Below are 22762 nucleotides of genomic sequence, written 5' to 3'. Positions count from 1 at the left end.
CCCTAAATGCTTATAAAGCCCGTTTCACCTTGGGGTGAATTAGATCTTATTTCTCTTGATAGTTTCAGAGCCTACCATACAATAGGGGTGCAGTGAATAGCTGCTGAGTTCTTTCTGCAATCTTGTTGGGGAGAAACTGAAACTCAGTGACCTGTGGTTTCCAGAATACACTCTTCACACCTTTGGCTCCTGACTGCCTACTACTGCTCCTCAATATGGAAAACATTCAGTGGCCCTCAATGTCAGAAGCCTTGGGGTTCAAACCCAAAGGAAACCCAGACTGTACCATCCAGGAACTCAAATGAGGGGGCACTGAGAAGAAAGATGGAAGTGGACAGCTAGCACCAAGGACAGTCCATCTGACAGCTAAGCTGAGGGTCAAGGGCCAAGGGCAATGAAGGCGACAAGTGCCCATTTCCAGGAACACTCCTATCCTCATCATAGTCTGAACCCCAAAAGATCCTCAGTTCCAGTTGGGTCTTCCCTTTTCTTCCCCTCAAAGATCCTCAGAGGGTCCAGAGGGGCATCAAGTCAGAACCACCAAAAGCTGCTGTCTGGCTTCTTTGAATGATTTAGTCTAAAAGCCTGGCCATCTCTTTTGTACCATTTGAAGATTTCAAAAGGAACCCCAGCCACATCCTGAGGACAAGGCAAGGCATGTATGGTGATTCATTAAGACAGAAAGCCAAGGCCATGGTTTGGCTCCCACTCTAGGGACCAATGCTCCTAATTAGTACCCCTCCCATACCTTAGACTCAAGAGGTTTTTGCCTCCAACATCATGGAGGACAGGAACCCAGCATACATCCGACCAGAGAATAACATGAAGTTTCAGTAAACACACACTGTAGAAAACCATCTCAGGATGATAGACATGAAGCTGGAGGAATGTTTACCTCAATTCCCTCATTTCACAAATGAGATAATACTCTGGTCCACAAAAATAAAGTAACTTGCCCAAGGTCACCTAGCCAATGAAAGGGCCAGAATTCAAATCCAGAGTCAGAGGGCCTGAGCTCAAATTCCATCAACCAACCTTTCTGCCCAACCCTTTACACTTGAATTAAACACCTGAAGCAAAGCTAGAGTTGTAGTAAAAAACAAGGGATTTCATTTAGTAAGCACCTAAAACAGTAGAGGAGACCTCAAATTTAATCATTTTTTAAAATTTCATAGAAGACAAATTACGAATATTTCTGTTCTAGAACATCATTGTTCATCATCCCTTCAGATGCCTTTCAAACCTTGTCCTTGCACTTAGGCTACCTTAGATGAACAGAGCTTGGAAAATCCTTAAAGCAGAGAATGTCAGGGCTAGGAAGGCCCTTTGGACATTTCTATGTTGGGGCAGACCTTAAAACATTAAACATGAGAGGAGTCTAAAAACACAGCATCCTGGGATATACAACACTAACTGTCTGGAACACAGGGATGTGCTGCTACAGTAAGTAAGCTAACATGAGAGTTGATTGTTAAATTTCAGTGTGAGCATATATATACATATCTCAGAAATTGACCAATGCTACAAATCAGGGCTTGATTTACTATTTTGCTGGTTTCTACACTTAAGAAAGTGATGGAGGAAATATCAATAATTCAGATCAAACCTAAAAGTATGTCAAACGTTTTTTTGAGAGCTAATTGTATAAACATTTACCAGTATATTGTCTAGGAGGAACCTCAGAACATAAATGGAACGTGTAAAGTCAAAGTGGAAAGAGATCTATCTTAGAACAGAAAATGTAAGAGCAGGAAGGAACCTTAGAACAGAATGGCAGATCAGGAGGGATCTTGGAACAGAGACTGTTGGAGCAGAGCCTAATTGATCATCTGGTCCTCCCCTTCCCCCACTAATGACAAACAAACTGAGACCCTAAAAACTGAAGTGGTTTGTCTAAGGTCACCCCACAAAGTCAAAGCTGCAATCAGGACTCAACTCTGTGTTCTCTATACAAAAAAACCACATTGCCACCCAAAGAGGACCTAAAGCATGGTGAGTCCAGGGGAAAAAAAAATGACCTGCTGATTTAAAAAAAAAAAGTCATTGGAATGGGCAACAAACAGGGCCACCCAGGCCCAGGGTTTTGTGTCCTTCTTCCTTCTATCGCCTCCCCCTCCATTACTAGCTACCTGTATGTGTGGTGGTAGCTCATTAGACTAGAGGCTCCTTGAGGCCAAAATCGTTTTGCCTCCTTGTATTTGTATTCACAGCCCAGTCTGAAGCCTGCACAGTAGGAAAACTAGACCAAAGAAGAAGCTGAAGAGCTGTTTAGTTCAGTAGCAGTTCACTGGAGATCCAACCAAGAGCCAGCCCATAGTTGTGATGCTCAGACTCAAATCCAGGTCAAGAGCTTGTAGAGTTCAGAGCAGAAGGACAGCAAACAATTTGCCTCAGGTCAAGCTGCTTTGTGAAAACTTGCAGGTCCCTGAGCCAGGTGGTGGCATAGTGGATACAGAATGTTGAGTCTACAGCAGGGTGACCAGAGTTCAATTTCCACCTCAGACACTCACTAGCTATGTGACCCTGGGCAAGTCACTTAACCTCAACTGTAAGATGGAGTTCATAGTAACACCCATCTTATAGGGTTCTTGTGAGAACCAAATGAGATGATATTTTTGTAAAAGGACAGTACCTAGAAATGGTAAGTGCTGCATAAATGCTGACTCCCTTCTCTTCCCCTCTCCCCCTTCCCCTAACTCTGAGCTGTCCCCGAGATCCTAGCATAAGACACACAACGCCTGGAGAAAGCAGCAGCAGGACCTAAGAGGACACAAAATGAGTATGAGCTTAGCCCAGAAGTGTGCAGAGGCTAGTCCTGAAAGTCTGCAGTTGGGAAGAAAGGCTAGAAAAATTACCCCTCCCCCCCCCCCCCCCCCCGACCCGCCAAAGAGAGCGAGTATGGTGACAGGGAGGCCCAAGACCCAAATCCAGTGTCTACAGCATAACCCACCTATGGCTACACCTCTCTCTTGACCCTCCAGTCTCTTATCTCCAATTACCTATTGGATACCTGGAACTCAGTATATATCAAGCTGAACTCATGACCTTTTCCCCTCCTAAGCCCTCCCTTTTCCTAACTTTGCCATGACTGGCAAGGGCACCATCATCCTCTGTCACCCAGATTTGAAGCCCAAGTGTTGCTCCTGACTTCCTCACTCTCTCTCTCTCTCTCTCCCCATAGCCAACATGTGACCAAGTCTTGGTACATCTCACACCTTTCAAATACACCCCTTTGACTCCTCTGATCATGCCACAACTCTGGTACAGGTCCTCACCCCCTTGAACTGGAGCATGCCTTTTGACTAGTCTCCCTGCTTCAGGTCCCTCTCTGTAGTCCATCCTTCCTCCCCTCAGCTGTTACCTCCAATTCCCCACCCCACCCCCAAATCAGAAATCTCCAGAGGCCCCCTCTTACCTCTAAGAGCAAATATAAAATCTTGTTTACAACCTGGCTCCTTTCTACCCTTCTAAGGCTTCATCCACTTCACTCCCTGCTCCCAGAGGTGCCTCTAAGAAGAGGCTTCATCTTTGGACTGTTCCCCATGCCTGGAATGCTCCCTCTCCTAGTTTCTGCCTTCTGACTTCTCTGACTTCATGCAGATCCCAGTTAAAATCACACATTTTACAAGAAGGGTTACCCAATTCACCTTCAGTTGGTCTTTCGTCTGTTGACTGTCTGCCCTCTACACAGTCCATCCCTTGTCTGCACATCGGCATTTTTATGTTGCTTCTGACTATGAACTCTTGGGGAACAGGGACTTTTTCTTTTGCCTTTATATCCCCAGGGCTTAGTGTCTGGCCCACAGTAGGTGCTTAATAAATTCTTATTGACTTGACTGGTTTTCACTCTGTCCTGGCCCCAGAGGACAGGGACCATTTCACCAAATAGTTTTGCACAGATATTATTTTTTTTGTTCAGTGAGTCATGTAGCAGAAACTTAATAAATACTTGTTGAATTCAAAAATAGGATTGTGTTTACAATTTGGTTATGTGGAGTTGTCCTACCATCATTAAGACTTTTCTATCTTAGATCCCAATATGAAGCATGAGGAAGGACTTTCGATGTCAAAGTCACCCTCTCACCAAAGGAAGGAATCCCCTCTTCACCATTCCTGTAGGGGATTCCAAACCCAGATTTACCAGACAAACCCCCCACCCCTCACCTCCACCTTCCAGGTACCAGAATGCTTTCTGCTTTTGTAGGTTATCTGGGATACTGAAGCATTCTGGGGAGGGAGGGGAGAGGAATGGAACAGCTTCAAGGTGAAAACAAAGAAAAAAATATTGAAAGGGAATACTGAACCATATCTGTAGGTTGGAGGGTAGAAGAAATTTAGACAAAGAGAAAGGCAAGGAAAGCCAGCAAGCACTCAAAAGCCAAGGATGTAACTATCCCAGCGGCCTTTTCAGGACAGCTGAGTATCTGAGGAGCTGACTTCAAACTTCGACTCAGAGAAGTTAAGTAATTTGCCAATGGTCACACAGCATGATCAGATGAAGTAACTGAGAATATTTAGCCTGGAGAAGAGAAGACTAGTACATGCTTTCAAGTGTTAGAAGGACCATCACGTGAATGAGAGATTAGATTTGTTTTCTTTGGCCCCAAAGGGCAGAGCAGGAGGGCAGACCCAGGAGCACTGGTGGGGAAGCTGCCAAAGCTGCAGATGCTGATTTGATGCAAAAACAAATCAGAAAAATCCTAACAATGAAAGCCATCCCAAAGTGTAATGGACTTCCTCTGGAGGGGGTGGACTTCTCTCTCATGGGAGGTCATCAAGCAAAGCCTGGATGATTCCTTCTCAGGAAGTGGTAGGTGATGTTCTTTTAGGGGTATCCGCTTCATAGTATCCTATATTTAGAATTATAAAGTAGTCCTCAAAGACTGCCTAATCCAACTCTTGATTTTTACCATTGAAAACTGAGACACAATAGCCTTAAGCAACTGCCCAAGGCCAACCAATTATTTAAGCAGCAAAGCCAGAATTCAAACCCTAATCTTGACCCCAGGGCTAGAGCTCCTTTTCCTGTACCATGACACTGTCTGAATGAGGCAGCCTCCAACTCAGATTCCAGGATCACCAACTTGTTGGACCATGTCTAGGACAGGGAGACTCAAGACCTCCCACGTCCAACTGTTTTAATGCTGGACAGCTCCTATTGTTAGGATGATGGATTTTGTGCTGCTAAAGCAAAAGTCTGCATTATGTAACTGCCACCTCCTGGAAGCTAAGGCAGACACCTTGTCCTCCAAGTAGTGGGAGATGGTGATGATATCCCTGCCAAGAGGATATCCCCAATCTCTTCAACTGTTCCTCACTGGATATCATTTCCGGAACCACCTCCATAGTCTTTCATTTGATTTGGACATACTCCATCCAGTCATGAATGGGGGGAGAGCGAGGTTGTGGGGGGATGATTCCTTCCCACTCCCATACTTCCCTCACAGAGCTAAGAATAACATTATCGTGGACATCTGAATATTATCAGGAATAGCTTCTCCTGTCCTGGATACCACATGGAATTAACAGAGGCCCTGTGGGGGCAGTCCATCGAGCTCCTAGCCCATCTTCTCCTAAGCTAGTTACATCACTCCATCCTGTCTAAGCAGATGAATTGATGGGCCCTGATTTGACTTCCAGCTCTCTACTTTACTAACTGAGTGACTTTAAGCAAGGTCAAGTCCCCTCTCTAGGATTTCAGTTTCTTCATTTCTAAAATGAGGATCAGCTTTAAGGTCCCTTCCAATGTAAAAAACCCCCCAAACTCAAACCCCTTCTAATTATATAACCTCATTGACTCTGGAGACCTCCCTCCATCCTGTTGTGCTCTCAGCACCCTGCTTCTGTCACCCAGCTTCTCACTTGGTATGATCTGTAAATGGTCTGTGTCCAAGTCAAAAGTGGATCAGGATAGGGTCAAAGGCAGGGCACTGGCAGCATGCCCCAAGAGCCTTGCCTCCAGGGTGGTAGTAACCCATTAACCCATGCTCTTTAGGCATGCTTGTTTAGCCAAGAATTCCCTAAACTGCTAGTCCCAAGGGTCTCCAAATGCAATTGCCTTAAATTGTTTTAAAATTACAAATCTGTTTTCAGGAGATGATCTAAAACTTGTCTTTACAACGCTTGATTTGATTTCAAATTTCTCTTAACAAAAGGACAAAGCTGGGAAATAGGACATGAGATTGAGGCTGGGGTTGCCACCCTCTACCCTCAGTTCAGTCAGCCCCTTAAGGACTGTCGCATGGGAGAGAGATTGTACCTGTTCTCTTCATCTCCAGAGGGAGATAAGAACCAGAGCGAGCTGCAAAGAGGTGGATTTTAGGCTTGTTGAAAAGAAAAAACTTTCCCACTAAACAGTATCTCTCTGTCTGTCTCTCTCTCTGTCTCCATATGTTGATAGATATATAGAGGTATCTAAATCTATCTATATGTATATACATAGATATATATCTATATACATATATACAGAATGGTCACAGTAACTGTTTGAAGTGGCAAAGAACCAAAAAGTCAGGGCATGCCCAACTTGCAGTGAGGAGCTAAACCAAGTATGGCATCAGGATATGCTGGGGAGGTAGATGGGTGGATGGAAGAGAGGAAGAGGGGGGATGAGGGGAGGAAAGGGGACAGGAATAAGCATTTACAGAGTTCTTACTCTGTGTCGGGCCCATGCTAAGCACTTTCTATATATTATCTATATATATTGAGCCCACAATGATCCTGAGAAAGTAGGTGTTATTATTACCTCATTTTATGGCTGGAAAAAACTGAGGCAGAGAGAAGTTAAGTGACTTGCCCAGGGTCACCAGTCAGAAAGTGTCTGAAGCCAGAGCTGAACTTAGGCTTCTGGACTCCGAGCTCAGAGCTACACTGCTAGCTGTCTGTAATGACAAGATTCCGAGAAATGATGAAATGGACAGTGTCAGAGATGACCAGAAAACCTATATGAACTGATGGAAAGTGAAGAGGCAAGAACCCAAACTACTTCAACAAGAACATTACAAAGAAAAAGAACTTTAAAACTGATCACTGCAATGATCCACTCTGACTCCAGAGGAGCAAGGAGAAAGCAGGCTGCCCACTTCCTCCTGCCACAAGTGGTGGCAGATGCAGAAGGAGACATATTTGTGCATGATTATCACGGGAACATGTTTCACATGACTATACATGTTTCTTTTAAGGGTTTTGTTATTCTTTGGAGGGAGGGGAGTGGAGAGGAAGGAAGGAAAGAAGGGAAGGAAGAAGGAACTGAGGAAGGGAGGGAGGGAAAGAATTATTTAGTTAGCTTTTTTTTAAACAAATGCAATGCAGAGAAGGAAAGCACAGCCAAGTGGGTCTGCTTTGAAAGATCAAATCTCACCTTCTTACACACTTTAAAAGAAAAGCAAACCATCCATAACAGTAGTCAGCAGTTTCAGGGCCAAAACATTCTTTTTTCTGTTATACGATGTATATAGAAATGCCTGTTTTATTTGGCATTTAAGTTTAAAATAAAAATAAAATTTAAGCAACCTTCCTAACACTCAAAGGTGTCCACAGGTTAAATGGAATGCCTCAGGAGATAGTGAGTTCTTCCTCACTGGAGGCCTTGAAGCAAAGATTCAGTGACTAACCACTTGTCAGGACATGGAGGGTTACTTTTTTAGGTAAGGGTTGGGTAGAATGCTTGATGTCTCATTTCTGAGATTCAACGAGCCTTGGTTTGCAAGAATATCATGCCAGTTTCAGAGAAATCTGGGAAGATTTGAAGGGATTAATGGAGCGATGTGAGCAGAACCAGGGGAACGCTTTATGCTACAAAATCAACACTGTAAAAACAAACAACGTTGAAAGGCTTAAGCTCTCTGATTAATCATGATTCCAGGAGACTTGATGCTCACGAATTAATTCTGCCCACCTTGTGACTAAGACATGATGAACTAACATACTGAATGAGGCACATTTTTGGACATGGTCAACATGGGAACTGGTTCCACTTGAATGTGCTTATTTATCACAAGGATTTTCTTTCTTCTTTTGTCCAGTATGGGGAGTAGTGAGGAGGGGAAAAATGTTTATAATTGGAAAAATAGAGAATACCATGAGTCTTTTCTCCAGTGCTCTACTGAGATCCAATTGTACAACTCTGGCTGTAGTATATATCCTTAATCTAGAAATCTAGTAACCATGCCAAAGAAACAATTGAGGTTAGTTTGGCATGAATTTTTCTTTAATGAGCCCATGCCAGCTCCTAGTAAAGGCCACTTCCTTTTCTCTAGGCTCACAAATCATCTTCTTAACTCCTGCAATCAATTCAGTATATCCTTCCCCCCTTCCCAGACCTAAAAGGCCCTCAACACCACTGTGTCTCACCCCCACCTCTCCTTCTTTGCCTTAGTCTCCCATGAAGAGGTAGTACTTCTCATCAAGGGCAACACTTTGACCTATGACCTCAAGCATCCTAACCCAGAACTAACCCCTTTGAGCACTCTGCTCTGAGTCCATCTTTAACTTCTCCTACTGCTTCCTTCTTTAGTGGTCACTGAAACACCCAGGCCTCTTCTATTCCTAAAATGTCTTCTCTTGTACCTATCACCCCCTCTGTCTAACATCCTACATCTCTCTTCTCCAAACAGTCCCTTCTGTACAGTGGCTAAAATCTTTGGAGCACACAAATCTGACGCTGGCAGTGTTATTGCCTTATTCAAGAACCGTTTTTCCAGTGGTTCCCTGGACACAACCAAACACCACCAATAAAGTAAACTTTACCAGACCTTTAAAACTCTCAACAATGCAGTCCCTTAATAATCTTTACCTTTCTATTTTGATTTTCCACTCTTTCCCCTTCCAAAAGGTACAGACCAGGGGGGGAAAACTTCACATTAAGTTTGGATTCAGTCAAAGGGCCACACTAGAGGATCTAGAGGGCCTCAAGACCACAGGCTCCCCATCCCTGATCCAGACAAACTGGATTTAAAACTTGGTTCATAGGTGCCTCCTCCTGCCAGGAAGAGTCTTTCAGATTCCCTTTTTGTCAGCACTGTCCCTCCTCCAAGGGAAACTATAAACTGAGAGAAATTCCAGGATCATGGGCTTGGAAAGACCTCATCTACCACCTCATCTAATCCCCACCATCAACGGGATCCCTTCTACCAGGAGCTATGTAAATATGTAAAATATTAAGTTGAGGGGTAGGGTAATACTTCCCAAATTGGGGCAGCCCAATCCACTCTAGAAGGACTGTGAGCTTTGCTTTTCGTCTGAAGTTTGTTCCCTGGATCTTCTCCACATAAGTCTTAGTTCCATCCCAAGCATCCCATTCCACCCAAGACCAAACACAGCTTGTCCAACCCAGCCTTCCTAAAGGAATCTCAAGTTTTTGGGAATAGCTCTCATTCTCTGGGTCCCACAGCTTCTGGGTCTCTGGTCAGAGGTATAAGACAAGCCTCCCTTCATCTCAGCTACTCCAGGACCTTGAAATATCTTTTGATTAATCAGTGTTTATGAAGTACCGACTACATGATAGCTCTATGCTTCAAAGCTTTCATGTAATAAGAGCTTCATAAACATTGACTGAGTCTCCTGGACTGTGGTTTTTTCTATGGTCTAGGTGGGTAGAGATGCTGAATCTCTCCCATCTGCAAGTGTCCAGAATCCACCTCTTCCATTTTCAGCCACATTTGCCCATCTTGAACCTTCTAGAAAAGTTAGCATTCACCACCACTGGTTAAAAATGATGAGTAGGAACCAAGCATGGTAGTGCCCACCGGCAATCTCAGTTCTAAGCTGCTACAAAGAGCCAAGCCAAGCTAAGAGTGGAAGCACCAGGTGGGGAGCTTCCTGGAACAGCAAGTCATCAGGCTGCCTAAGGAGGGGTGACCTGACCTGGGTGGGAAATGGAGCAGATCCAAGTTCCCATGTGGCTCAATTAGTGGTCATTACACCTCCAGCCTGGGCAGGCTAGGGAGAAACCAGTCCATCTGTATCCATATGTGTATCTACAGCTATACACTGGATTTCCCTCTCTTATCTATATACATATTTACATGTGTGAATGTCATACATATACATGTAATAAGCACATGTACATGCATGTATATGCGTATATATATATAATACTATGTGTATGTGTACTGTGTGAATAGGTGTACATCATACACATTATATATGTGCATGCATATAACATGTACTATATAATATGTGCATGTGTGTCTATGTATATACATATATATACATATATGCACACACATATATCAAGTCTGCTCTCACTTATGTGTGTTCCTTCAGGGCTTAAAAATTATGTCTACCCTGGCCTTGATCATTGAACATATTTAATATGACCAGATACTTTCAGTTGAGTTCAACAAATTGACTAAGCCCCTATACCTTCTACATAAGACCCTGTCCTAGGTGCTGAGGGACATACAAAGAGAAATAAGCCAGAGTGGTTGTGTTCGAAGAGTTCACAACCTTGCTAAAATCTATTTTTTTTAAATGTAAAGATACACTTGCAACAATGCCAAAGAGACCCTAAGAAATCAACATGAGAGCCAAGTAACCTGAGTGTTCAGAGAAAAGGGAAAGCATCTTCACCTAGGTGAACCAGGAAGGCTTCATAGCATCAGGAGAGAAAATATCTTTGCATAAATAGCATTGATAAATCGGAGAAATGCAAATTTAAGCAGCACTGAGATACCGTCTCATACCCATCAGATCAGATGACAGAAATGGAAAATGGCAAATGCTGGAAGGGATGTGGAAAAATTGGGATACCAATATACTGTTGGTGGAGATGTGAACTGGTCTAAATTCCCAAAAGCTACTAAACAGTCCATACATATCCTGTGACCCAGCAACTCTGCTCCTAGGTGTATACTCTGAAGAGATCAAAGGAAGAAGGAAATAAATATAAAAATATTTATAGCAATTCCCTTTGAGATATATATATTTGAGATATTGAGGGGAAATGATATATCCATGCTGTAAGAAACGGTGACAGGGACAGTTTCAGAAAACTTGGGAAGACATATATGAGTGAGTAGAAAAAGGAGAATGTGATATCATAATAACAACAGCATAAAGCTAACCAGTGGTGAAAGACTCGGTAACGCGGATCGGCACAAATGGGGGCCCGCCACAGTTCCAAAGGCCTCAGGATGAAATGTGCTACCCAGCTCCCCAGGGAGCACTGATGGACTCAGAGGACAGACTGAAGCATTTTTTTCTGTTTCTTTTTCTTGCTTTTTTCCCCAGAACATGAATAATGCAGATGTTTTGCATAACTTCATATTTATAATAGGTTTTGTATTTCTTGCCTTCTCAATGATTGGGGGAGAGAACAGGAGAGGGAGATAATTTGGAATTGAAGACAAAATAAAATTGAATTAAAAAGTAAAAATAGCACTGAGAAAGGTTTGATATCCAAAAATATCTAGGCAACTGACAAACAGCAAGCCACTCTCCAGCAGATAAGTATTCCAAGGATATAATTATTTTCAAAAGAAGTTTTACAAAAGCCAATATATGCTTCAATTTACCAATATGAAAAACTAAAAACTTAAACAATTTGAGGTTTCAACTCCTATCACATCTAGCAAATTGGCAAAGTTGATCAAAGATGGAGAGAATTCAGTGTTAGGAGGGCTGTGAGAAGCAAGGTACACCAACAATGTACTGGTGTCAATGCCTATGGATTCAGAAATGGATGGAAAAACTATGGCACAGGAATGTAATGGAATAAGAAATGAGTGAAGACTTCAGGGAAATATGGAAAGATGTGTATTAACTAATGTGGAGTCAATTAATCCAGGAAGATGAATTCTCCCACTACATTTACAACAATACGAATGAAAAGATCTCTAAAAGAAAGTGCAACATAGATAACGAGAAAACCCAGGGAAGAGCTAATGAAACATCCCCACCTCCCCCAGTCAGGACAGGGAAACAGAGGATTACTGGACAGAATGTTGTATAGTCACAGCCGATCCCTGTGTTGGAAGTTTTGTTTAATCAGTTCAATTTAGAGGGGTGTTGAAAGGGGGAAGGAAAGGGAATAAGCATTTAAATAGCACCTACTATGGGCAAGGCATTGTGCTAAAGACTTTACTAATCTTATCTCATTTGATCCTCACAACAATCCTGGGAGGTAGGTGCTATTATTCCCATTTTACAGTTGAGGAAATTGAGGCAGACAGCAATGAAGTGGCTTGCCTAGGTCACATATCTAGTCAGTGTCTGAAGCCAGGTTGGAACTCAGGTCTTGTTGATGCCAGGCCCACTGCTCTCTCCACTGTGCCACCAGCTCCTTTGAAATGACTAAGGATAAGATAAAAACTATTCATAAACTGTGGATAGTCCAAATGTGTATAAGGGTGCGTGCATGTGTTTAAAGAGGCTATATAAGGCACTGTGAATTTCTGCTTGGTCTTGAATCACATGTATGGGGATCTCTCCCTGTGAAATTAGGGGAAGGCATTTTAGACATAGGGAATATTTAAAGACAAATTGGAAAATGAAGAAAACACAGTTGAAGTTTCCGGTGCACTCTTAGCTTCTCCAATATTCACTTTTCTTCCCTGGGAGACCTTTGTTTGAGGGAGGGGAGAATGTCCCCAAAACAGTTCAATGGGAGAACATGGGACCAAGGAAGGGGAGGAAGCTAGCCAGCCTTCAATTTCCTATCAACACTTAACTTTCTTGCTGCACCTTCCACTTTGAGAATCCTCTAAGAAAAATCAGGAGAAAAAGAGAGAGAAAAGAAGAAAAAAACAGACTATGGCTTTCTGCTTCCTGCCATAAAACCTGTGCACTCCCCACTATGAGCCTGGCCCGTGTAGTATACTCATTCCACAATTTTAAATGGGGCTTTTTATCACCTCCATTTTCCTCCCAAACTTCAGTCTTTTCTGGTTTCTGGCCTCCTTCCACTCTGATACTGGAGCCCAGTTCTGCTGTCTCTTCATCCTGCCTCCCCTCCCCTCCCCCCCCCAGCTCTACCTAGAGGAAAGAGGACATACCAGAAAACAGGAGAAAAAATTGGTAAATTGCTTCCCTTCCCTGAGTCCCAAGCTGACTCCTCGGTAGAATGAGGTGGGGGGTGGGGTGGGGGAGGAGAGGGGAGTTGACCATCTCCTTCCATCTCTACCATTCTGTGATACCATTCCTACAGGTCGGCACCCCTTTGTATGTTGTCGTGGGTACCTTTTGCTCCTTGCCTCCTTCCCTCATTCATTGAAACTCACTAAGCACTGATTGAGTCTACACTATGGGTGAGCACCGTACTAAGGCTGAGGACAAAGACAAGCTCTCCCAGAGTGGAGCTTCCATTCTCTCAGGAGAATGTATCACACAAATAAGAAAATATAGAGGAAACATGAAGTGGTTTCTAGAGGAAGAGGGCATTGAGGGATAACTGGGGAGGAGGGGAAATCAGGAAGGGTTTCATGTATTTGGCAGCCTCAGATTTGTGCTTTGAAGGAAGCTGGAAATTCAAAGATGCAAAGGTGAGGACAGACGACACTCTAAGCCTGTCCTTGTAAGAGCTCAGCTCAGCCAAAACCAAGCCATGTAGTTACAGGGATTCTATCTTCCTTACAGGATTCCCCAAAGTCCATGGGATCCAAGGTTCATTTTTGGAAGCTTCCCCTCCCCTTTCCTCTTGCTCCATTTTCCCTTCGGAAGTCTCTGGTCATGGGCTTTTGGCACGCTTCCTCTTTCCTGTGTGAACTGTTCCCCAGAAGTCTAGAGTGTGCGTCTGACTCCACCCACCCCCAATTATTAGAAATCCAGATGCTGGCAGTCTTCTCTGATTCTTCCTTCACTTCACCTACTAGGTTTCCCATCAGTCAGAAATTCAATCCCAAGTGGAAGTTCTTATTTTCTTTACATTTCTTGGAGACAAAAAGCATTCCCAATATTTATCAGATGCCCCTGCCTCCAGGAAATGTCCAAACTGGCCAAGTGCACCCCATCACCATCTTATCTGGCTACCATGATGGTTCTGTTGCAGGAAGAACCCAGCAATGCCTTGAACTTGGTCATGCAACTTGCATTATTTTATAGTAACACTTGACTTTTCTCTTTTTTCTTCACCTAAATTAACTCTCCCTGAAGCCTAGATCTACAGATCCAGGAATACAGAGAAAAACCCTCTTTGGCCAATGTCCAGCTTAGGTACCCCCTTTCCTCCATGTAGGGTTCCAAGACTCTTTCTCCACCACCTGGGCTGAAGGATCAGAGGATCATGCCTCAAGTTTTCCTACAGCATTTCATTGAGATCTGTTTGTCCCAACCTGTTCTTGCTCATACCTTCTATCTTGCTGATTTTCATATATCCTACATCTTTTCCTAAGTCCTGAAATTCTGAATCTAGGGTTTATTTTTAATCCATAAATGATGAACAAACAGAGAGCAATGAATTAGTTCCATTGCATCTCTTAGGGGCCTACTGTGTGTCAGGTGCTGTGCTGAATGCTAGGGACACAAAGAAAGGCAGAAAACAGTCTCTGTCCTCAAGGAGCTCACATTCTCATGGGGAGACAACTGCTCTTCTGGATCTGATTCTGACCCACTGAAGGAGAAATGGTGAGAATCCTTTCAAAGTGACTCCTCCATCTTAGAAGATAGAAATGAGGAGAAGGACCCAGGTTGCAATCTGACATGCAACAGAGACTTTTGGAGTGCATAATTTTCAAAGGTTTCAGCTTCTGGATAGGTAAGATGGCCTGGTCTTCAATTCCATAGGAAATCTCCAGGAGAAATAGAAAGCATTCCAAAAGAGAATTTTGAAGAAACCCAGAAGAATTCTGAATGTAGAGGGGGAAAGAGGGAGAATTGCCCAGAGACCAACATGGCAACAGAGGGTGAATATACATGGTAATGTTGATCTGGTAGGAACACTGGTCATCAGGCCTGCTCAAATATCAGTGAGTTAAGAATGGCAAAGCTAAGGGCAGACAAGAGGGGGCTCCTGTTTGGCTACATACATCAGGGAATCAGTAAAGAGAGAAGCCCACAGCTTAGGGTGGAGGCAATGGGGATCATTAGCAATGGGGAGAAGGGAGAAATGGACAAAACTTAGTCTGTGAGAATGACTTTCCAACTGGAAAACATAGCACCAATATACTGTGAGGTGGGTGTTGAAGGCCAAGTAGGGAAACACGGATATCCTCTGCCCTGGGCTAGTGGGCCACCCTCAGAAGAATTCAAGTTGCCAGGTCTGCAGATGGGATTAGGAAGCCACACTATAATTGAAAGAGCAAGAAGAAATGAGATGGGGGCAGCTAGGTGGTACAGGGATAGAGCACTGGCCATGGAGTCATGAGTTCAAGTCTGACCTCAGATACTTTTTAGTTGGGTGACCCTGCGCAATTCACTGAATACCAATTGCCCCCCCCCCCCAAAAAAAAGGAATGAGATGTGACAGGACAGTAGAAGAACACCCATGAAAGGAAGGAATATAGTCTATAAACTATAGGCCAGTGAGATAGACTTTGACTCCTAGCAAAATTCTGTAATACAAAATTGTGGCTTGAGCCCTGGAAGGACAGTCACCATGGCTTGTTGGGTAGCTAGAACAGCAGCCCAGAAGCCAGGAAGACCTGGGTTTAAATACCATCTATGACTCAAGCTGACATTGTGACATGACCTCTCAGAGCTCTAGACCAATGGTGTCCAACTAAAATAGAAGCAGGGTCACCAATCCATGCACTACGTGGGCTACAAGATGACAGATTTAATATGTACTATTATTTGCTTTATCGTAGCTTTACTTATCTTGTTCAACATGTCCCAGTTACATTTGAATGTGGATGCTGATCAGACAGTGTATGAGACTGACCCCTTGGCCTTAGGCAACTCTCTGAAACTCTAAGTCATAGAGAAGGTATCTACCTGCCTTGGTTGAGGGAGTCTCCTGATCCAAGCCACAGATTGCAAGAGCAGACAAGGCCTAGAGGACAATGCCTAATGGGCCTGGCAGACAGTACATTAAATGCTGTCAATCTGCTATTGAGCCCCAAAGCAGAGTCACTGATGGGTCTGTGTCAATTTGGAGGGGGGTCAAGAGTCTAGGGCCCTTTGACTCACTCTGCTCAACATTGCTGGCAGAGGTTGCAGGAAGACAAAGCACTCTTCTCAAACTTGCAGGCCTTGGGTAGGGTGGTGAGAGAGCTAATACACATACCTCATGATGGGACGAATATAAGAAAATAAAATGCAAGAGGGAGAAATGTAAATTTGTACATCTAGGTTCAAAGATTCAACCAATACCAATAAGAGCAAGTATGCAGACTGCTGCTTGTCTGACAAGGATCAGGGACCCAAGTGCCTCAGGACCAGGGGATGTCAAAGTCAAAAAGGTCACAAAGATGTCAGGCAGCCATTAAAGATAGGCACAGCTTTCTAGGAATGAGGGAGCCACAGTGCCTCTGTCCCCTGCTCTGGTCTGATCAGTCCTTAAGAGAGTGGTCATTTCTGTGAGCCACAGTTTAGGAGAGGGATAGAAAAGGTGGGGAAAGGCTAGAGAGCAGCCAGGAAAAGTTGGCAAACTGAGGATAAGAGTATCTCTGAAGGATTTTTTTTGGGGGAGAGGGAGTTAGTTTAGGAGAGAAAACCTGAGACAGCTACAGTGCTGGTCCACAAACAGGGGACTAGAAGGTCTTTGAGGGCAGGCAGGGCCTGGGTCCTCTGTTCTCCATCTCTTAAGTCTGGCTCTCAGTTTGTCTTAAAGGAGACATGTTATCACAGAGAGGTGGTGGGAAGTGGGTAACTGTCCCAAAGCGCTCTCCCCAAATCAGGGCATGTCTGGAGTATTGTATTCACTTTGGATCAAGACAATGTGGGAAGTTTATCACCAAGCATTAGTCAGCACCTGCTGTATTCCAGGCTCTGTGGTGGGTACAGGGGATACAAAGACAAAAGTGAAAACAGGCCCTGCCTACCAACTTTAATCCCCAAAGTGGGTTGGGCTACTCCAGGAGGAGGGAGAATACCCCTCAGTGGAGTCCTTCCAGCAAAGGAGGAATGCTCATTTCCCAGTTATGTTGGTTGGAAAGGCAACCTTTTTTTTCAGATTCAGTTGGACTAGCAGCCTCTAAGGAAGGTCTCTTCTGACTTGATTCTTCACTATTCCACTACATATATATAATATTTGAGATCTTTTTCTGTACGAGTCATATGCCTCAGCTTAGAGTAAAGCCTCCCCAAGGTCAGAGTCCTTGACTTGATGGTCTTTTTATTGTCCCAAGGCTGAGAAGTAGGCACCTACTCAATAAATGGCAGTGAAATTAATGGTAGTGGGGACAGCTAGGCTGGACAGAGGGAAGGGAGGAAGAGTTAAATCTGGTGATGCAAATTCCACAGATTCAAGGGACAGATCTAGGTGATCTTCCAGGGCTGTCATTTATCCAAGGTTAGATTGTGCTTCTAGGAGTGAAGAGGGTGTGGTCCTCTCTTCCGGGATTGATCAAACAAAGAAAAGTGGCAGAGAGGGATCATGGTCCAGGGGAAGGGACAGGGGCTCTAATCAAAAAACTCAGCTTCCCTAGTTCAATCATTCTGGAGAACAATTTGGAACTATGCCCAAAGGGCTGTAAAACTGTGCTTACCCTTTGTCCCAGCAACACCACTGATAGGTCTGTATCACACAGGGAAAAGGATCTATTTGTACAAAAATATCTACAGCAGCTTTTGTGGTGGCAGGAAATTGCAAATAGAGATGTGTACCAACTGAGGAATGGATGAACACACTGTGGTGTATTGTACAATTGTGCTATAAGAAATGAACAGCAGGAGTGTTTCAGAAACATCTGGACAGACTTACGTGAACTGATACAAAGTAAAGTGGGCAGAATCAGGAGAACATTGTACACAGTATAGCAACATTGTATAACGATCAACTGCGAAAGACTTAGCTGCTCTGATCAAGACAATTATGTGATGAAAGGGCTCATGATGAAAAATGCCATCTACCTCTAGAGAGAGAACAGATTTACTCTGAATGAAGATTAAAGCATAATTTTTTTAACTTGCTTTTTTATTGTTTATACTGTGTTTTCTTTTGCAATACGGCTAATATGGAAATGTTTTACATGACTTCACATGTATAATCAATATCAAATTGCTTGCCTTCTCAGTGAGAGGGAGGGTTCAGAGGGAGGGAGAGAATTCAGAAGTTGAATTTTTTTTTAAATGATTGGCAGAGATTTCTTTTACATGTAATTGGGAACTATTTAATGAAATAAATAAAAATACTTTTAAAGAAATTAGAGCCACGTTCTATTCCCAATTCTGAAGTTTACTAGCTGGATGTGATCTCCTACGCACAAGGCAATCAGCCACCCTGGGCCTCAGGTTCTTAAAATGTAAAATGAGGGGATTTGCCTCAAGGACTTAAAGTCCCTTCCAGTTCCAGAACTGCTGCTACCATGACACCCAGAACAAGTCACTTTACCTCCCTGGGCTTGAGGGTCCTCATCTGTAAATTGAGGTGAGGACTTGGGTCTCCTCCAGCTCTTAATCTGGGATGAACGTCTCCATCCTAGAGGTTCCAGATCCAAGGGCTTGCACGTAGGGGATGCTTTCACAAAAGCTAGCCGAGTTTAAGCAAAATTGCTCTAGATGGCAACACAGAATGGCAGCCTCAGGTTTGGAGAGAACTAAGATATGATCTGGGCATCTGCTTTAAACCTAGATTGGAAGACTGAGGTACAGTCTCAACTTACAGTTAAACAAGTAGAAAATTCAAATGCTAAGGGCACTGTACATCCCTGCAGGAAAAAACACCTCTTTCTAGATTCCTCTTGCCAAAGGAGGTGTGTGATTAGTAAGGGGGCCAGGGCTGCCCTAGTGCCACCCCCAAGTCCAATTTCTCTGGCAGAAAGGAGCTTCCGGGGCTCTTCGCCTAATGAAACCCTGTATACTGTAGCTCTCCAGCTACAGGAGACTCTCCCCCCACCCCCAAGAGGGCTAAGCCACCGCTCTTGAAGTCCAGGCCAGGGCTTCATTGGACAATCCCTTCTACTGCCGGCAGCTCGAGGTCTACCAACTCTGTAGCTCTGGCCAAACTTTCGCTGTTGGGATTCCTGCTGGTCGCAACAAGTGCATTCCAGATGGGAATTGGGTGCAAGAGACCAGACAGGATGATGGAAAAGCAACAGGAAGGTCTACCATTGTGTGAAGTCCTTCTCATTTCCCCTCTGTTCCCTATCCTTAACCCTCCTTCTCTCCCCCTAAAATCCCCCAAACCCAAGGGTAATTTTAGGACTCAAAAAGACTAAAAAGTCCATCTGCTTGGAGGCCCATGGAGGTGGAATGGGGGGCTGAGCTCATTTTACAGAAGAATTACAGGCAAGGTAAATGTTCTGGCCAAGGCCCAGACAGGTAACAAGCGTTGGAGCTGAGAGGTTAAGCCAAGTCCTCCAAATCCAGCACTTTTTCCTACCATACCTACTATGTGCTAAGGCCCCATGTCTAGGACTTCTGAGATGGAGAGGGATGGGATAAAGACAAAAAGCCTGTCACCGACACAACAGGAGTAGACCCATACCCTTGGGGGTGGGGGGTGGGGCGACTAATATTTCGCAGTTCCCAAAGAAAAGCCCCACCCCTTATAGGAGACTTCCCCAGAAAATGAGGTGCCCAAATGCCTGTCACAGCTTTCCCTCCCCTGAAATTGGCATTAGATGCCCACCCAAGTTCAACTGAAAGTCTCCCCCCCATCAACTTCCAGAAATAAAACAAAAAACAAGTCACTGGCATTGGACATCCCACCCCCTCCCAGTGGCACCAGGACCCGAAGGCATCAGCAGCAGGCCCCTTCGCAGGTATTTATCTCCTCTGCAAAGGGTTAAGACCACCTCAGGTTTTGTCACCAAGAAGTGAGAAACTAAGAAAACTGATTGCCTTCTCCCCCCAACTAAATTAAGGGCAAACATCAAAGAAGAGACTAATGGCTCCCAGCTGTCCAAGATTAAGTGGCTGGGCAGGGAGGGTCAGGCTTTTTTTTTTTTTTTGCCAGATTGTTAACCCTGCCAGGGCTGCTGGAAACCCCCCAGATGACTTTTCCAACACCCTCCAAAGGGCCACCCAAAGTTGGCCCAGTTAGGCTGGACTAGTATTCTCTTTTCCTTCCCCTGGAGCCCCATGCCAGGCAGGATCTTTCCAGTGCCACACTCCCTCCATGCTAGATGACACTCATCCCAATGGCACCAGGAAAGGGCCATGCCCCCAGTCCATTGCTAGGGGCCCCCCTCCCTCTCGGACTGCCAGGCAGCTTACCTCCTTGAGCAGGCTGGCTTTCTTCTTCAGCAGCTCACACTTTCGAAGTTTGCAAATCTGGTGGGTCCTCCGATTGGTGCAACTGGTACATGCCCCACAGTTTTCCAGTCTCCGACAGGGCTCACACATCCCACATCGCTTGCGCTTTTTGCGGCCATCTCCACACCCCCCAGTCTGCTGTTCTGTGCTCCCTGCCACCCCAGTGGGGAGCCCAGCCCCTCTGAAGCTCCCTGGCATCACTTTGCCCTGAGGGAAGTTGGGAAGTCCCGGTGGCTCCGGTTGGACTGGCACTGGCATCTGAAACTGGCTCATAGCACTGCCAGGGTGGGGGGCATAGGACCTGCTGCTGGTAAGGGACCCCCACGCCTGAAGTCAGGAGAGTCGAGCTGCTCAAGCTGCCCGCTGTCCACCAGGTTCCCTTCCAAACTCTGCTGCTCTTCACCTTCTGTGGCCCACCGGGGTCTGGCACAACTGGGGGCCACTTTCCCACTTGCCAGGACCTGGGATCTGGGGAAGGACACCAGCAGCAGCCTCCCGGGATGCTATCATTCTGACTCTAGGTGCTGTCCTGAGGGGGTACCAGGGCACCAGGTGAGGAGGCTGGATGGGGAGAGGGGGCTGGTAGGTGGGAAAGGGAGGGGAGGGCTTCTTAATGGGGATGGGGTTTCTCTTCCAGGAACCAGGATGAAGTAGAACGAAGGTGATACAGCCTGGGAGAGGAACAGAGAAAGAAGTGGTGGGGGGAGAGGCTCATCACCTTGGGATCAGGGACAACTTTACCCAATTCTTTTCCTAATTTGGGGGAGGGGCACTTGACCAAACCTAGACTAGACTCATACTCTCTGTTGGGGTGGGGGGCGGGGGGAGAGAGAATGGAGGAGGCACCAATATTTGTCCCAAAGGTTCAGTTCAAAAGTGGAGAGGGGTGGTGGGAAAGCTCCTCCCCTTGTGGGAGACTTCCAAGGAAGTTGGGCCCCTAGGAGCCTTCAACAGCTTTTTCCCCCCCCCTGAAATTCTGCTGGGGTGGGGGTGCCAAGGTTTACCGGCCTTCCCCACAGGGTCTCAGTAGTTAAAATTAAAAGTTTTCCTCGAGCTGGAAGGCGCTGAAGGGCTAGGGGATTTCTGCCCCTCGCCCCGGGCGAAGGTGGGGGTAGGGATCCCCCCTTTCAAGGCCCTGGCCCCAGTGCCTGAGCGCCACCACCCCCTCCTCCCAGTCCCGGAGCCTTCTGCCTGGCCCCGAGAAGCAGCTCAGGGAAAGGGGGTGCGCAGAGGGCGGCCCGGTGCCTGGGGCGCAGAGGGCCGGAGGGGCCAGCCGCCGCGCGCTGCAGCTGCCACAGCCGCCGCTCGGGCTCCTTTGTTCTGGGAACTCGGCGGCGGCTCGGGCTCCCGGCGGCTTCCCCCGCCCCCCGCCCGGCGCTCCCCACCCCTCCTGCCTCTCTCTTCCTCCCCTCCCCTCCCTGGCTCCGCTACACTGTATCTCTCCCGCAGCGCCCCCGTGCAACAATGTAGCGGCCGCCGCCGCCCCCGAGCCGGGCCGGGCTGGCCGAGCCGGGCAAGGTTAGGCTAGGACGCCGTAGCCGCCACCGCCACCGCCGCCTCCCCCGCCCCCGCTCGTCCGACCCGCCTGCTCACCCCGCTGGCACCGGGGCAGGGTCGTGCCCCGAGCCCAGTCTCGACTGGGGCCAATTCCCTGGCGCCCTCCCCCGCGGCAGCCGGTCTGCCTGCTGGCCTGCCCGCTCCCCCGGCTCCCAGCCCCCGGCCCGGCTCGGCCCTGCCCCCCTCCTTCCTTCCCCCCTCCAGGGCCTCGGAGCCTCCCCCTCCCCCAGCCCGGAGCCGGAAGAGGACCGACTGCACCGACCTGCCCGCCGCCACCGCCTCCGGGGCGGGGCACACAAAGGGGGGTGGAGGAGGCGGCGGCGGCGGCGAGGCTGGGTGCTGGGCTCTGGGCAGACGGCTGAGCGCCGGGCGGCGGAGTGCCTGGCGGCCGGCCGGCCAGGGGCAAAGTTTCCGCAGAGCCTCTGCCGCCGCTACTGGCGCCTCCCGGAGTGCCAGGCGCCGCGGGCTAGAGCCGCCCCCCAGCGAGGGCCGGGAGCGGGAGCGGGAGCGGGAGGTGCTGGTGGAGGAGGAGGAGGAGGAGGAAGCAGCAGCGGGGCAGAGGCGGCGGCAGCGGCGGCGGCGGCGCGAGCTTCCTCGGGACTCCCCGCCCCCCGCGCGCCGCGGCACGTGCTCTCCCGGGGTCTCCCCCGCCCGGGACGGCGCACACGTGCGGCTTCTCCCGGGCCCCAGTGGCCAGCGTGCTCCCCCTCCCCCTCGCCCCCCTTTTCTCCTCCCCTCTGCCAGCTGTAGTTGGGAGGTCTCTTCCTTGGAAGAGGTGGGGAGGGGGGAGGAAGGGAAAGAGAGAGGAAATGGGGGCTGGGCCAGGCAGTGCACCTGCCTTGCTTTCCTTTCACCCCAACACCGCCTTGGCCCTTAAGGCGAAGGTGGGCCCCCACCCTACCTTCCCTCT

At 46.8% G+C, this 22762-nt stretch overlaps 1 protein-coding gene across 3 annotated transcripts in view; it reads right to left on the bottom strand.

Moving 5' to 3' along the window:
• The window catches only part of TET3 (tet methylcytosine dioxygenase 3), a 130338-nt gene extending 108125 nt beyond the window's left edge, over positions 1-22213 (bottom strand). For 2 of the 3 annotated variants that reach the window (XM_072640640.1, XM_072640714.1), the window contains exons 1-2: positions 22115-22213; positions 20257-20966 (exon numbers count right to left, since the gene is read on the bottom strand). In XM_072640640.1, coding sequence (XP_072496741.1) covers positions 20257-20568 — 312 coding nt within the window. In that variant the 5' untranslated portion in view covers positions 20569-20966; positions 22115-22213. Of the gene's footprint in view, positions 1-20256; positions 20967-22114 lie in introns of those variants that run through there. The other variant, XM_072640788.1, reaches the window with a different exon arrangement.
• Between the last annotated feature and the right edge of the window lie 549 nt (positions 22214-22762).

This window comes from Notamacropus eugenii, chromosome 1 (assembly GCF_028372415.1).
Source record: "Notamacropus eugenii isolate mMacEug1 chromosome 1, mMacEug1.pri_v2, whole genome shotgun sequence".
Classification (NCBI taxonomy): Eukaryota; Metazoa; Chordata; class Mammalia; order Diprotodontia; family Macropodidae; genus Notamacropus; species Notamacropus eugenii.
Note: the sequence above shows the minus strand (reverse complement) of the source record. Positions and strands in the feature narration are given on the sequence as shown.